The sequence below is a fragment of the Prinia subflava genome, chromosome 12 (assembly GCF_021018805.1).
Source record: "Prinia subflava isolate CZ2003 ecotype Zambia chromosome 12, Cam_Psub_1.2, whole genome shotgun sequence".
In the NCBI taxonomy this organism is placed as follows: Eukaryota; Metazoa; Chordata; class Aves; order Passeriformes; family Cisticolidae; genus Prinia; species Prinia subflava.
The window spans coordinates 6,245,901-6,262,254 of NC_086258.1; the positions used below are offsets into that span (position 1 = coordinate 6,245,901).

At 41.2% G+C, this 16,354-nt stretch overlaps 1 protein-coding gene across 10 annotated transcripts in view; it reads right to left on the reverse strand.

Moving 5' to 3' along the window:
• The window catches only part of FNBP1 (formin binding protein 1), a 91,330-nt gene that overhangs the window by 56,930 nt on the left and 18,046 nt on the right, over positions 1 to 16,354 (reverse strand). For all 10 annotated transcript variants that reach the window (XM_063409930.1, XM_063409925.1, XM_063409933.1 and 7 more), the window contains exons 2-3: positions 4,987 to 5,102; positions 248 to 304 (exon numbers count right to left, since the gene is read on the reverse strand). In XM_063409930.1, the coding sequence (XP_063266000.1) occupies positions 248 to 304; positions 4,987 to 5,102 (173 nt within the window). The remainder of the gene's footprint in view (positions 1 to 247; positions 305 to 4,986; positions 5,103 to 16,354) is intronic.

Sequence of the window (16,354 nt, forward strand, 5' to 3'; positions counted from 1 at the left end):
AAAAAACAAATGAAACAAAAACCCCAACCCAGGCATCCAGAAACTACAACATAAGGGAACTGAGTAGTTACAGGCCAAATCCACTCCTTAGTATCTACCACATAAACCTGTTTGTGCATCTGTGACATCTTTATTCTTACACTTGACTTTAAAGTCTTGGGTTTACAAGCCAAATCCTAGGTGATGACCCAAACTTTGCCATTCCTCCATCAATGCGTGCTCACCCAGCAGGGGATCATGAACATACCTGTATTCTTCCTCCTCTTTGGAGTTCTTCTTGGGTTGGTATTTCTTTGAAAGATTCCTACAATTAAAAATACAGATATATAAAATAAAAATTTAAAATATCCTTTGAAGCTTACTGATGATCTTCAGATTCAAACACATTCTGTGAGGCTGCAGTTTTTATCTGCAGTGAGCAGACACCTTTGCTGAAGCATGACTCTAATCAGGCTTTGATTGTGCCACAGTAACACTCCAAGATTGGGCTGCACAGTGCTCCAGTCTGTAACTACAACAAAGCAGAAGAATCTGAACCCAAGGAGTTGCTAAATGAAGGTCATGAAGTCGATACACCTGGGCTGTGGTTCTGCTGATGCACAGATCTCCTGCCCCTGATCTAGAGGAGTTCTTTTTTAGAGTAGGAGTCACCCCAGGAAAGGGAGATCTGAAGCAGCTGATGACACTCTTGGCCAGGCAGGTTTGCCTGCGTTTTGCAGGATGATTAGAAGGCAAAAAAACCCTTCATAAAGCTGTGGGAAGCTGCACTGAGATACCAAAAGGGGCATAATTTTGTGATTATCAACTAATGCTGGGGGAAGTGTGACATTTGATTATCCTAATTAGCACAGATGATTGCATCTCATTATCCCCCAGCCAACTACTGATTTAATTTTAAAACACCAATATGCTCTAGGAGTGATTGTATCTTAAATAAGAAACCTGAACCTTGCTGTGAGCATATCTGACAGGAACTGTATGGTTTTCATTGCCCCACAAGCCTCTCATCAGCAGCAAATCCAGGGATTTGTGAACTTGTGCCCACCTGCCCCTCAGAGCACCTTGCTGGTATCAGCATCACCATGCACTTGGCACTGCAGCCTTTAACCAGTGCACACCACAGAGCTGACCAATGTCCCAGAGCAATTTTAAGGCCTTTTCAGTGCTCCTCTGTCCTAAACTGAGCCCTATCACTCTGTTCCCTCTGGCAACCTCTCACTCTATTGCAACAGGGAAGCCATTTGGTTTAGTTTTACAAGGTTGTTTCAGCGATGAACAACAGCACACAAGGAGTATTGATGGAATCATTGTCCAAAGGAGGACTGAGTTTTATCAACTTATCCATGCCAAACTCTTTGGAGAACTCCCAAAATACATCAGGTTGTAAAGAAACTGCTTTTTCAGAGGTGTAACCCATTCCCTGCTGATGCTGGCTTTATTGCTGACTTGGAGACAGCAGGGCCTCCCATCTCACATTTCTTATTCCTTTTGTTCTCCTTGAGGAATTAAGGAGCATCTGCCCCAACAGAGGAGTAGCCAGAACGCTGGCAGATTTGCACAGACAAACATGTGTTCCTCAAAATTTAAGTATCTCAACTGGAAGGGATCCAAATGAGTATCTCCCTCTCAGTCTGTGCCTTCTCTCCAAGAATATTCTCTGAAAAAATGAACTTCTCTAGTTCTGTAGCTTCCACCAACCACCAGCATGGGAAGGGTTCTCCAAACTGTTCTGCATGGTGAAAATAAATCTTACAGCACCCTTTGTATGCCATGGGAATGCCTCCTTCCAGGCTTGAAGGGGAAAGGAAAAACCACAAGAAAACAAGCACAGAAGGCTACAGCAATAAGGCATTTTCACACAGTAAAAACTCCATCTCCCTGCACTGTCATGCTGCCCAATTAATTCTGACACACAGAGCAACCAGCTTCCTGTGAGTCTTTAAAGGTGCAGAAATGCTACAGAGCTGAGGAAAAAATAAAATCCACAGTCTGCTTTCACAGACAAAAACCACTTACCAAGCATTAGCATCTGGGTTAAACACTTCATTATCTTCTATGCAATTTACACAACACACAAATTGAATATCTATATTTAAGTTCATGGGGTTTTTTTCCCTTTTCAAGAATCAGATGATGGGGTTTAACCAGGTACACACAAAACCCCCAAAAGTGACAGTGACTCCAGAAGTGTTGCTGGAGTTCAGCATGTCCTGGTGCAGTGTCACCACCAGCACTGCCCAGGTTGGAGCTCAGGGAGCAGTGACAGTGACACCTCCGGTGCTAACAGTGATTAGGGAGGGAGCTAACACATAATAAAGACCAGCAGTTAAATGCCAGCTCTGGAAAGATTCTGTGCTACCCTGAGCACTCATCCCTATGAGTGTTTCTATCTGCCTTTCACTCTGCTTCCTTTTTTCTGCCTTTCCAGCTTATTTCTCTACTCCCTTATTTCACCTTGGGTGACAAATGTGAGAGAAAGAGATGTCAGACATCAGGGGTTCTGATTCTCAGATTATCCTGACACCTGAAGCATTTTTTCCAACACATTCTCCTCGAGGCTATCTATCCATCATCACATTAGGGAAGGGTTTTGACACCCTTTGTGATGCTCTGGGTGCCTGTGCTGCAAGGGAAGTGACAAGGACACAGCACCTCGGCACTGGGAGCACAGCACCCAGCACATCAGTATTCCATGGGTATTAAAATACTTAAAATAAGCATTCTACCATAGTTGCTACATCTCTTCCCTCCCAGCTAGCTTAATCATTCAATAAATATAATGCAAAACAATTATGAAAATAACTGTCATATCTGAAATGGGCTCTCAAAGCACTGGCTAATTGTAAATGGTGTGTAGGTCTAACCTAGAATATTAATTATACATTTGCAGAATTATAAAGAAGAAAAATAATAAACCTTTTTAAATAGAAGAAAATTTAACTTCAGTAGATGACCTTCAGGCTGAGATGTAGATACTCAGAAAGGAGAAATAGCTAGTTAGTGAACCCAGGGATGGAATAGAAAATACAAGTTTCACAGAAGGAAAAAAATTTCAGCAGCTTTACTTACACTACAAACAAAACTGAGTTACATCCACCGGAGTACCTTGAGTTAACCTGTCCCTTTTTAATAGTATTTTCTGTATGTTATGACATGCAGTGATGTGATGCAGCCCTCTTACACCAAATGGATGTGGTACAAAAAAGGTTTGCACCAGGCTTAAGGACACTTATTAAATAAAAGCACATGCATGATTTATTTTTATTTTTTAATGTGCAGCACTGTTTTACCTCAACAGCTGACAAGTCTACATTTTTGGTTTTTTCTTTTATACATCTAACTTCTTAGATGCCTGCAAGCAGCCCTGTGTTTAAGAGCCCCTTGGGGACAGATGTATTTGTCCTCAAACCATAAAAAAATACAGAGAGGCAAGAAACAAATTGACCGTGTTTTATTGGGAAGTCTAGGACAGAATAAGAAATAAAGCTCAGGAATTCATAGTTTCTACATGGTCACAGGTAAAAAACCCTTTCACTTTCATTTACATGTTGGTTTTGTGTTTATTTTAATAATTAAGCTCTTTACACCTGGAATTTGTCATCCTGAATACCCCGGTGAGTGTGGTGCAGGATTGTTCCCGAGACAGGCCAGCTCACCCAGATACTCTGCTGGGCTTTCCCAGTGCAGTCACACTCTCTTTGTTCCAGCTCATTTTGCCTCTGTAATTCAATCTCTGCTCCTCTCCATAGGATGTGAGCAATTTGTTCCTGCACGAGTCATTTTCTATTTCCTGCTTGTCTGTAGCAGAAACCCTGGGGAACCCTTGTGGCATTCCCCAGGGAAAGCACACAACCATCAAGGCAGGGATTTATCTACCACCAGCTCCTCATAAATCACAGGCCATTGTGCATCTCAAATCCAAACACAAGCAAATTCTGGGTGATTAGTTTTTTTTAATAGATTATTTATTTTAATAGATACACAGCTCAACTGAAACCTCAGATACCATCTCTTTAAAACCTGAGAAGACAGAAAGAGCTCTCAAGATTTATTATCACCATGCAAATAAAAGCTGAGTTCACTGGAGGAGTTAGGAATAATTATTCCTGCTCTCCTCTGCCCAGTTAACTCCAGCACTCCCAGTGTGGCACTGGTCACTAGTGGCTGCCAACAATGCCCCACAGGCAGCAGCAGAACCCCCTGTGTGCTTTACTACCTTCTAACCCCGATCATTTCTCAGTTTTTTCTACCTTACTGGGAAAAGCAAGGTGATATCTACTCCTGGGGAAGGGTTCTTAGCACCTTTTCCCCAGGACCTGACCTCAAGGAAGATTTTTTTCTGTGTCTGGTTCACACATACTCGTTTCTGTCTACAATCAAACCAGACATGGACATGTAGAAAGTACCCAGCAGGAATTGAGATTAATTCACAAAGATCTCTGCTCTGACCAGGAGACATCTCAAAAGATTATAAAACTAATTCAAATCTCAGGCTGTAACCTTCTTAACTGAACAGGAAAAATTACCAAGGGCTGGGCTGACTTTCTGACCTGCAGTTCCTCTCCATGCACGTTCAAAAAGGGCCTGTCTTAGTACAAGAAAACCTAAACTTCGCCTAACAAATGATCATTATTCTGCTGAATTCTTAAACCCTTCAGCATTTTTGCACAGCAGCCCCAATTTCATGGAAAACATTACAGTGCTGTCCTCAAAGCCTGAGCCATTAATCATGCATAAACTGTGAGTAAGCCCTAGTGTGCTGCTGAGGCACCTCAATAACCTCTCTTTTTGCAAAACATATGATTACTAGCAGATATAATACAACAGGATCTTAAATTAACTTTTACTTTCCAATCTCTAAATTAAAGCTATTTTCTAAAAGCCATTATTATAAACAAAATCACCACTAACACAGGAATCTTAGAGTTGATTACAGGCTCTGAAGAGATGATACTCAGAAGTCCAGAATTTTACATATCAACTTACCTAAGCTGCTTTGCATAGCTGAGTTCAATCTCTGTTCTTTCTTTGACAAACTTGATGTACTTTTCCAGAACATCAATACCCGACTGTGTGTGTTTTTCTAAGTTGTCAAACTGGTCCTGCAATGAATAATTTAAAAAAAATAGTTTAGTCTCATTGAACACAAAGACAACTAAAATTAATTTACAAAGGGAGTATCACCATACAGAAGGTGTTGTTAATATTTTCCATTACCAGTTAGATACTTTTAGAGTGAGACAGATTTTTAATCAACAGAAATCTGTATTTTAATGTGAGCCCAATTCAGTAGCATTCTTCATTACTCATTTCTGAATCAGTTTCATTCCAGAAATACTGGCAATTCTATTAAATACCATCTTCTAATACAAAAACATACTTAAACGCAGGATAAGAAATAGATACTCTTGACAGTATTTTGTTTTACTCTGAAGCACTAATAGAAGTTCCTTAAACTTGTGATCTACTCCTAATTAATAATTCTGATTTTCATGTCAAAATTGTAGATTTAAACTCCACTTTGTCAGTGCTATGAATTTAAAATGTTATTCAGAACAGTTAATCTTTTTACAGAGCAGACTTCAATTCCACTGTAGCCTGTTTTGTACTAAGACAACACAATGCTCCCCAAAATGACATAAGCTGTGTTTTCTGAAAGTTTTCTGTCCACCTCCATTTATACACAGATACTGCTTTGTTCTTCAAATATTGTTGCCTTCAAAAACAGTCACACATGTTTTCAATAAAATCAAGAACATTCCACAAGTCAGTTTGGGATTTGCAAATGCCAAGAAAAATTAGGCAACTCTAAATCCAAATTAATTATCCAAGCCAGTTTATTACTATCTGCAGATTTCAATTATAATCACCTTATTTTTAAAATTTGATTACTTCAACAGCACTCAAATTCCACAAGCCATTCCACACAGCTTTGCAGAAGTTACTGTTTCTACAATACTTGAAATATAATTTTTAAACTGTGATATATTGAATTATTCTGACAGACAAACAGTGTAAAATAAACAATGGCTTTAATATCAGCCTAACTTATTTGTCATTATGGTTTACAAGGAAAATAGAGTAAGTTTGTACAATCTACAGGTTAGATTGACCGTGTTTTCCACAAAACTACCCACAGTGCTAGATTTGGGTGGGATGCTGAGCTGCCACTATAAAAGATTCTGACACAAGTGGTGCTTTTCTGTAAAAGATTTGGCCCTGTGACTCAGCTTGCAGAGCTATCACTGAGTTACAAAAGCCAGACAAGCCCACTCCCTTTAGACACAGAGCAGAAAAATAACTGAGAGCTACAACAAGGCCTGGTTTGTGAATATGTTGCTTTTATCAAGGACCACTTTCTGCTCTGCAGCACATCTGGCTGTGACAGTGAGTTAGTTACACTGGTGGCAGGAGGGGCTGCCAGCCTTGAACACAGCCATGTACACAGGAGCTAATAAAGAAAATAAACCTGCTAACTAAACTGTAATTTGAAGGGGAGAAATAGGAACAATGTTAAGAAGACAAAATTTGCAAAACACCATCAAAAAGCGAGTTAAAGACACGTGGAATAGGACACACAGGGTTCGTGCATCGCGTGTTTGCTCTGCTTTAGCATCAGGTACTTTCAAACCACGTCAGCCAAACCAGATTTCAACTTAAGTTATGTCAGTTTTAGTCAATTAAAGAGACACTGGGGGCAGGACAGAGAAAGGCAATAGCAAAAAGTTACAAAAATAGTAAAGAAATTCTAAGTGCTCCAGAATCTACGAGAAAGTGTTTAAGGGCAACTGAAGTAAAAAAATTCAAACTACACAGAATAAAAGCCTTGACTTCCAGCAATATAAATCACCCTTGAACCAGTGTAGCATCAGTCACTCAGAAAGAGGATGCATGTATTCTGCAGAAAGGGAATACACAGACTAAAAATATACATATTTGTGTATATACAAATCTTGATTTCAGACAATTTTACAGCTGGGGAAAAGGCAAAATCAGGGGTAGCAATGGTCCTGCTCCTGCCAGAGGGCTCAGCTCAGCCTGGAGCCTGAGGCCAGCACAGAGAAGCACCTTCTGCTCTGCTTCAAATATACAACCTCTCCATCTCTGGGATTATGTAATTATGTAAGGAGAGTAATGCAAACATGGCCTTTTTTAAGGTTTCTGATAAAGAGGTCTTCTAGCTCTCCCACACCCTACTCTTCCACAATTTACATTATTTAACATAAACACATGCATATAAAATAAATACCCCATGGGGAAGTCCATTAGTCACAAGTTTACATGGATTCACACACTCCTGATTTAGAGAAGGGAAATCTCAGGGAGGGAAATTCACTCTGTAATCCCTGTAAGCAAATTTAACCACCTTTATCAGATCATATTTGTACCAAGAAACTAGCTTATTATCCTATTGTGACCCCATCCAAAGAGGAAAGGTCAAGGTTTCCCAGAGGAAAGAATGCCTTGCAAGGAGATCCTGCCCTTCAAGGTAATCCAGATTTCAAGATAGAGCAGGTTCACCCTGAAAAGGCAACCCTGGTGGTGGCTTGTCCAAACCTCCCACCATCATCCCACCCTGAATCAATTCTCAGAGCATCATTTAGATCAGAGTTTGAATAAAAACCCAGAAATGACTGCAGGTAGCTGCCTCAGTGTGGGCTGGCATCCCACAGAGGGATCTGTTTCTAAGGCCTCACTAGTCCAAGTTTGGTGACATAAAACTCCCTGAGGAGCAGTGCAAAAGGAGCACACAGTGGTGCAGCTGTCAGACACATCAACCAGGGGAAGATGCTGAATTTCTATTTATAAAGTGAGATGAGGCACTTGCCCCGTGCCAAGCTCTAGGCAGAACCACCTCAAAAGCACAAGCACTGACCTCCACTATCAAGAAGAGAGGCAAGGGGAAGTTTAACTCTCTGCAGATTTGCTAAAGAGAAGAGTTTCTGTTCTTTTCTGGGCATGGAACAGTGTTGGCCCAGTGTTGCCATTTCACTCAGCAGCCAACGCCCCACAGCAGTGTGTGTGTTACACTGGGGTCACACATTCCATTGTCCCTTCCCTTTGCTGAGTGCCTTGAGGATGAAAAAAAGTCAGTAAAAATGGCAACACCATCACTGGCTGAGCATGAGATTCCAAAGGAAGGCCAGAGGGACATGACACAGATTGTCCTCTCTGTTCCATTCATCTGGAAGGACACTAAAGGTAGGAAAGGCTCTGAGTTAAACTCAATGAACCACAGGGATTACAGAGGACACAAAATGTGTTGATTGTACAGCACAACCTTCAATTCATGGAATCCTAAAGTCCAGGGATACATGTAATCAATGCAAAATAGAACTTCTGAAAAAGAGATTTTTTGAGAGCAGTAACAACAGTATCATGCCTTCAAATAATCAATATTGAAAACACTTTTTAGAAATGGATTTACTTTTCTCCAAGTTCATTACAAAAATGCATTATCAGTAGGAATCTGGAGATAAGAAAACCCCTCAATTTTTCTGGAGTCTAATGAGAACAACACATGTTTTCAACACCAAATGCACCAGCCCTGGCAGAGATGGTTTAGCAGGTGAACTGTGCCACTGCAGCTCTGCAGGTTCAGCCATCAGCTGCAAGAGGGCTCAGGTGCCCCACGAGCTGCTGTTTCAGCTTTCAGTTTCCATACACAGACTCTCCTCTGTTCATTTTTGCAGCATCCTCACCCTTCCAGTCAGGGAGAACATTAGGAAACAATAAACTCCACTGGGCTTTAGCATTCAAGAAAACAAGGCAAGAAACATGATGCAATGTTCAGTAAGAATGCTCCCACTTGACCACAGTGAGGGAGAAACAAAAGGTCACACCACACCTGTTTTCTCTGAAAAAAAAAAACCCACCAAAACATTTTCTAGAAGAATTCACTGATTTCCTCTGGCTCAGGGACTGGTTCACACCTAAGAACATTTTTTTTAAGCAGAAATACTGCACTGACAGTCAGTTGTTTATCACAGCAGGCTCCCACCACAGCCTTCATGTTGCTACGTCCTTCCAAACTGCCAAATCTCATCTTCTCCCACTTTCAAGTGCCAATGTTTATTGTGGTGTCAGCTTACTAAAAAGAATAGACTTCTAATTGACCATCACAATGTCCATGTAATTAAACTGATTGTGTAAATGTAACTTACTCCCCTACCTCAGATTCCACCTTTTTCAAAACCAAAGCCAGCAAAATGTGCCACTACAAACATTCCCCAGGTGATGCAGGGGCTGGAATAAGGAATAATGTCACCCACCTTACCCTCACGGGTGGGAAAGCAGAGCCCCTGCTGCTTGAAACAAACTGTTCAGAGCTTAACACGTTCTTGAGCATGCACACAAAAATCGAAGCTCAAAAGAGGGAAGTAGAAATTCAGTCATTAACTTGAACACGAATTTGACATCCAAGTACCCAGAATGCTTTGAATATTTTAACCCTAAGGCAAAGTGTGTTTCTAAATTCATTTTCTAACTTCATTTCTGTTTCCATTAATTCTCTCCCAGTGCTTTTACTGCTGCCCAAATAACCTCCCATCCATGCATTCTTTCTGAAATTTGGTTGCATGCTTGTTACCCTGACAATGCTTAAAATGGAAATAGTGCTGCCCATTTGCTCTGCTTCATTTGAACAGTTACTTTAAGCTGTCAAATCCCCTTCACGTCTCAACTGCCCTCCTGAAGTCACATTCCTCAGCTATGCAAAGTATTTTGGGAAGAGGAAAGTTAGCCATTAAGGAAAAAAACCCACAAAAACAAAAGAAAACCTTCTTCCTATTTCTCAGCCGTATAACATGGAGTACAACCAATTATTGAGCAATAAAGTGTTATTCATGAGGTCTCTGAAGATCAGCTCAGTGAGATATTCCTTCCTCTTTCTAGGAGGCTTTCATCTGTTGTGAAATAGTTCAACACATGGCATTCAGAGCTGTGGATGGACCTGCACTTGCCACCAAGGGGCTTCTTCAGCCTTAACACTGACTGGAATTAAGGGGATGTCCTCACTTTTGAGCCGCAGCCTCAGTTTCTCTGCAGGCAGACAGACTCACCCTGCCCAGTTCCAACACACAGCCAGGTCAAAAAAATGGGTTTTCTACTTGGTTTCAACTGTGAACAAAATACTAGATTCTAGGAGAATTTAGCAATTAATTCTGCAATTTAAATCTTCTTGTCAAACCTGCCCAGAGCAGACTGAGCTGGCAGCATTTACTGTACCAGTATCCAGGCTAAACTGTCACTGTCACCCTTTCTGCTGCTTTCACAGGTGATAGTGCAGAACTGTGAAATTAAGAATGCTAACACAGAGACAAATAATGAAGAAAGACTATGCTGAAAATTCAGATGCTAATAGCAAATGAAAAGTCTTTACATTTAGCAAACAACTCCTGTAATTCTAATGCAGTAATACAATAAAAGACTCAGGATTCTTGAACATTGAGAATATTTGAAGACTTTCTACTACCTCATTTCCCAGCGAGTTCAATTTTATTTCCTCACAAGATCATTTGTTTACACACTGTCATTAATAACAAAAATAGTAATGGGGGAATTAATAGCTGATTTTTACCTCTGATCATACCTTCTCCTCCCATATCCCTTTTTTTAAACACTCTCATTCATTTTCATAGGCAAAAAGGAATTAAAGTGAAGATCAAGAATATATTACAGTGCTCAATTTCTAAATTACTTTTTTAGATTCCGTGGTTTAACAACTTCAAATTATAAAAATAATTAACGAGATGATGAGCCCTTCACAGGCTCGGCTGAGTCCCATATGGCACTACAGTGCTGGCAGAATACACGGGAATTCAGATCACAGATCCTCAGAGACCTACAATAAAGCTATATGCAAATGTTAACAGTCTCCAGGCAAATTAATAATGAAAGAAAATGCATAAAATACAGGCTACCACCGCAAGAGCCTTCCAGAAAACAGAGATGAGTAGAAAATACCAAAGCAATTCAGCATCTGTTGACTCAGCCACTACTGATGAGAATCAACTTCCCACACAAAACTTGTCAGCAACAGTCAGTGAAACCCTCAGTTAATGACACTAAACAAACATCCCTGATTATATGTGGGACACAGGACACCAACCTTTCCCTTCGTGCAGCAGAGACAAGGAGGACTCACAGCACCACGGAGCGCAGAGAGATGGGGCAGGGACACCATCTCTGCCTGGTTTACGCTCAAACCATGCTGTGGCTGCTCTGTTGTTTTCTGAGCAAACCCTTCCATTCCCCCACACATCCGGTTCTTGTTAAAAAAGCTATTTATGATCACATGCATTTGTCATGCAGATCACCTCTTCAGCCACACATGCCTAATTTCATTTTACCCTTCAAGCATAAAATAAGTTTCTCCCGACCTTTCACCAGGAGGCCTAGATAGGCATGATTTTTGCTAGAGCTGAATAATAAATAAATAGCCCAGAGAAAAAAAAGCCATCTTACTTGCTCATCTCCATCTTTTATTGCCATCCCCTAAACACATTTTTCCATAAAGCCCTGAAGGTTAACTATTCTATCTCTTCCATTCACTTGGGAACTTGATCTAGTCAGGAGAACACAGAAACAAATATAAGATTCTTTGCTGTATCATTAGCAAACAGTGTATTTCTAACCTGTGTGAAGGGGAATTGACAGAAAGCAAGAGTGGAAACAGACTATTTTAGGTTGAAATACCTTTTATGTTGCTAGATAAACTCATTTCTAATTGTCCTGCTTGTTTCCATAGACATTATGAATAAAGCAGTTTCTGGGCCATGTTTCAGCCTTGAAGTGCTTACCCTCTTCAGCATTTTGCTGAAGCTGGGAATCAAAATAAGTCCTAATATTTATGCCAGTTTTAATTTGGATAGAAAATAACATTGCCCTAGTGTAATAGCAAGGCCCTTTGCACAGCCTTGTAATTGCTTCTGAGACCAACCACACTCATCCCCACCCCAAAAACCACCTTCCACAAACTCAAGAGTGACCCCTCCTGCTCATTAATCCCGGGTGCTGTCCTACAGGCAGCTTTTGGCCATACCTTAACCCTACCTGGATAAAAACCTGACTTAATTCAAACAAGAAGCACTTCTGAGAAAAGCCACGAGCAGCTGGCACAAAGCTGGCACCTGGAGAGCAGCATGAATATTCCAGCTGCTCTGAGGCATGGCCAGTCCTGGGAGTACAACCAGATCATCAGGGCTGACAGGGAACCAATTTGATTGCAGCATCTCACGAAAAGATCCACCTACAGCAGAGCTGCACAGGAACATCCCCCACTAATGAAAGGGGTGAGCTCTGTACAGGTGAAGGGTAAGAGACTAAAACACAGCAGACTAAAACACAGCACTGGATTACAGAGCCCACAGCAGTGAACAGCAGCAAAGCCAACACCAAGCTACCAAAGCAGGGCTGGGAGAGAGAGAGAGAGGCTCTCTGGGCAGCAGCACAGAGCAACAGGGTGGAAAGAGGACACCTCTGCCTGCTGGAGAGGTCACTGGGAGTACAGCCACGCTCCTGCCGTGGTGACCCACTTTAACACCTATTATGGAAGCCTTGCAAAACCCCGCACGTGGTTCACGGGGAGAAGCTTCCTGGTGTGAGTACAACCCATGTCATCGACTGCCGAGGCATTCACACACACACACACAGGCTGTCAGTGCCTCAATGTCTCGTTCTCTCTGCTGATAGCCTAAACTGTGAAGTGAAACTGCTCCTTTTGCAGCAGCCAGCAGGCTCTGAGCCAGAGGCCACAGAAGCAGTGGAGCTCCAGGAGCAGGTGGTCCTGCAAGAAACCTCCTGGTCTTGCCTCCAAGGGCTGCTCTTACCACAGCAACAAAGAGCCCAAACCACCCCTGCCATCCTGGTGTCAAAGCAAGCCTCCTCCCCCTAGCCAGTTGTATCCTGGAAAGGATGTGGTAAGCAGAACTTGCAGCCCCTCCATGGCAACAGGGCAAGTAAGTGTGCTAACACAGCAGCCAGAAAGGAAGGTGACAGAGGGGGTGCTCTATCCGAGAGAGGATGTGGTTGTTGGTACTGCAGCAGCTCAGAAAGATGCTGAAAGAGGTAAGATAACAGAGGAGTGATTAATTCTGGGGAGTGGGAAGGCAGGAGGATGTGATCAGTTCAGCTGCAGCAGGACAGAGCTGATGAACAACAGCGATAAAGAGAAACAGCAACTGAGCCAAATATTGGATAGTGAGGGACAAATTTGACTATCTTTTGTTTTCTTGGAAGAAGCGAGATCTTGATGATAAATGATGTAGGTAACATGTCCTGGACAGCATGGACAGAAGTACATCCAGCATGGAGCATTAGGTGCTATTTTGGTCCTATTCAAACCGGCTCCTGAAAAGGCCATACTGAGGCATCACCTGCTGTTATCAGTGGGAGATCCTTCCAAAGATAGCGTTGCATCTCTTGAAAGAGGAAATGTGCTTTTCAGAGGTGTCACGGTTTCGTGCTCTTGAAAACGAATTTTATAGCTCTCTTTGAATAAGGAAAAGGCAAGGCTCAAAAATCACCATTTGCAATGTCCAAGGACACTTTTCATAGATGGCCATGATGCAGCAGCGATTCGTTTCCTTCAAATAAATTTCTGCACTTTGAGGTTTGAGGCACTGCATGACTTTGCCACAATGAGAACCATCTGTCACGAGCAGCCCATTCAGAAAGGAACACTTCTTTTCAAACCTACAATTCTGCTTATAAAACACACTCAAGGAAACCCCAGAACAGGACGCAGTTTTGTTTCAAAATACATCCTAATGTGGAAATTACAACCCAGGATGTAAGAAAGCTTTTAAAGAACAAGATAATAAGAGAGAAACTTCAACTAATGCCAGATGTTAAGTCAGACTATTTTTATTGAAGGATTGAGTGCATTTCAACCTTTTTATGCACTTGTTCAGTTATTTAAATTGAAGACAAACATGCACATGCTGTTTCTTTTGGTGATTCTGGTGCAATTCAACTGATTTAAGTGAACTTATTTGTACCAGGTATGAGGATAAACAGCAGAATCTAAACTTCAAAATGCAGACTAATTAGCTAAGCAAAGGCTCATAACTACTAAAATCTACTGGGGCCAGAGAGATGATGCATCTCTACCATTAGCATTAATTATACCCACAAAACTCATTTAGAAAAAAAAAAGAAATAAAAAACAAAGCAACAAAACAACACAATGCTAATCTCCTCCTTCTGCTCATCCTGGGGGAACAGGAATGGGATAAAGATTTCGTTTTTGCTGACAGTATCCAGAGCTGCAGCCTGAAAGTTGCAAGGACCCACTGGGATTCACTGCTCCGTGCATTATAAACAAGAGCTTTGAAAATGAGCAGATCCTCCTGGTTTGTGGGGCTCTGCTGCTGGGAGGGTACAAACCTTGAGCTGCAGCAGAGCTCCAGACCCGAGCTGCCTCCCCCAGGAGCTGCAGCATGGTAACAATACTAAATATACACTGCTGTTGTTCCAGGAAGATTTTTCGGTTGACATGTTGCAACTTTTCACTGTTCCCCAGCACCATCCCACTTCCCTGATTTAATACACACCCATTTGTTTCTTCTGAAATTATTTGAACAAATGCAATTTTAGAACTAATTCCCAGTAAATCTTTTGCTGTCTGGCCACATCTTGGATTAACTGTTGACTGATTTTCATCCTCTTTTTTTTTTTTTTCCCCCCCAGTCTGCAAAGCTCTCCCTTAATAATACCAGCTGTTAAAACAAAGATCAACAAGAGCTCTTGCCCACGGTTTCCCCTTTGGGCAGCTGTGTACTGATTATTAAAAATGAGCCATAAAGTGTTCCTGCTTATTGCATGGCATGGATAACTACAATAGAAAGCCAAACGAGCCTGCTGATCCATTTAAAAAAACACACAAAAAAGGCAATTCTGCCCTCTTATCCAAAGCCATACTGAATAACAATAGCAGAATCTTATCCACAAGAACAATACTTCAAACTGTCGCAGTCTGTGAGAATGTTTTTTGGGGAAATGAGCTTTTTGCCCAGCTTCGTGACAAACCAATGCCATTCTGGTTTCATCATGTAGAATACCCAAGTTGTTTCATTCATCCTCAAAGTCAAAATTTCTTCATTAGTATCAAACCTTTTTGATTATGATTCAGTTCAGAACACACAGTTGGAGTTTAGGAAAGGGTTTGGGGGGCATTAATTTGATTTTTTTTTAATATTGCCACTTAAAAATAATCAGTGACATTATTGCACTTTACAAATAAGAGTCCTTGGTCTCCCTCTATCAAAATTAGCTCAAAAAGATAACAGTTTAAAAAACCAGCAAAGGTCTCGCCAGGTATGCCTGGTATTCTCAACAGCAAAACTTCTAATCTCCACTAAATAAATCCCCTGGTGGGTGTAGAACTGAGCACGTGTGCAAAGCTCTTTTCTACACACGTTAATGCAAAGATGTATTTATTCACTAAACACAACAACCTTTACTCCTGATACTCCTTTTCACCTCCTCCCCTGGCTCTGAAGCCAGAACTGACCAAACCCCAGGGCAGGCATCAAGTCCTTCCAGGATGTTTATGCAGACACTTGGAGAAGAAAAATGTTGTAAAAATCACTAATTCTGCTTAGCTTCAGGCTGACTCCTGGAATTACTGGAGCAATGGCAATAATTAGGGTTAAAAAAATAAGCCCCCACCCACTTCATAGTGTTCCAAACTGTTCCCCAAAGTTCAAAAGAAAAGTCAGATCTGAACTGACTGTTCCCTCCTCTCATTTCCCAAATTAAATGGAACAAACTGCTGAAAAACTTCTTTGTAGATGGGGTTCAAGAAGCATTTAATACCTTAAATACCATGACATGATAAACACAATCCTAGATTTTGCAAGAGCCACTTCACACTCAAGACCAAATAAGATTACTGCTATGCCTGAAGTATTTCTATCCACCATTGCATTCCATTTTTAACCCAGAAATTAGATTAGGTGCTTCCATCTGACCCAAGAAATAGTGAAGTTTCCAGAACACGAAGATTATCAGAGATATATGCAATTCAGAAATCTAATGCAATGGATAGAACAACAATGTCAGAGTGCATAACATTTAAATGTCTTCAAAACACGTCAACAAACTCTGTTCAAAGTGCATTTCATGATTCAGAATTATCTATTCATACACTCCACTCTGTGGAGTAGAGTCAAGCTACACTGGCAAAAAATGGATAAATTCTGGAACTAGGCCAGAAATATAAGCAAAGAGCCAAAAGAAAGTTGTAGAGACTCTATGCCTTAAATACATCTATTAGGGTTTTTCACACAGCTTTGTTTTTAATTACAATAAGCCCTGGCCCTTCCTATAGCTGTAAAAATGGCAACCAAGA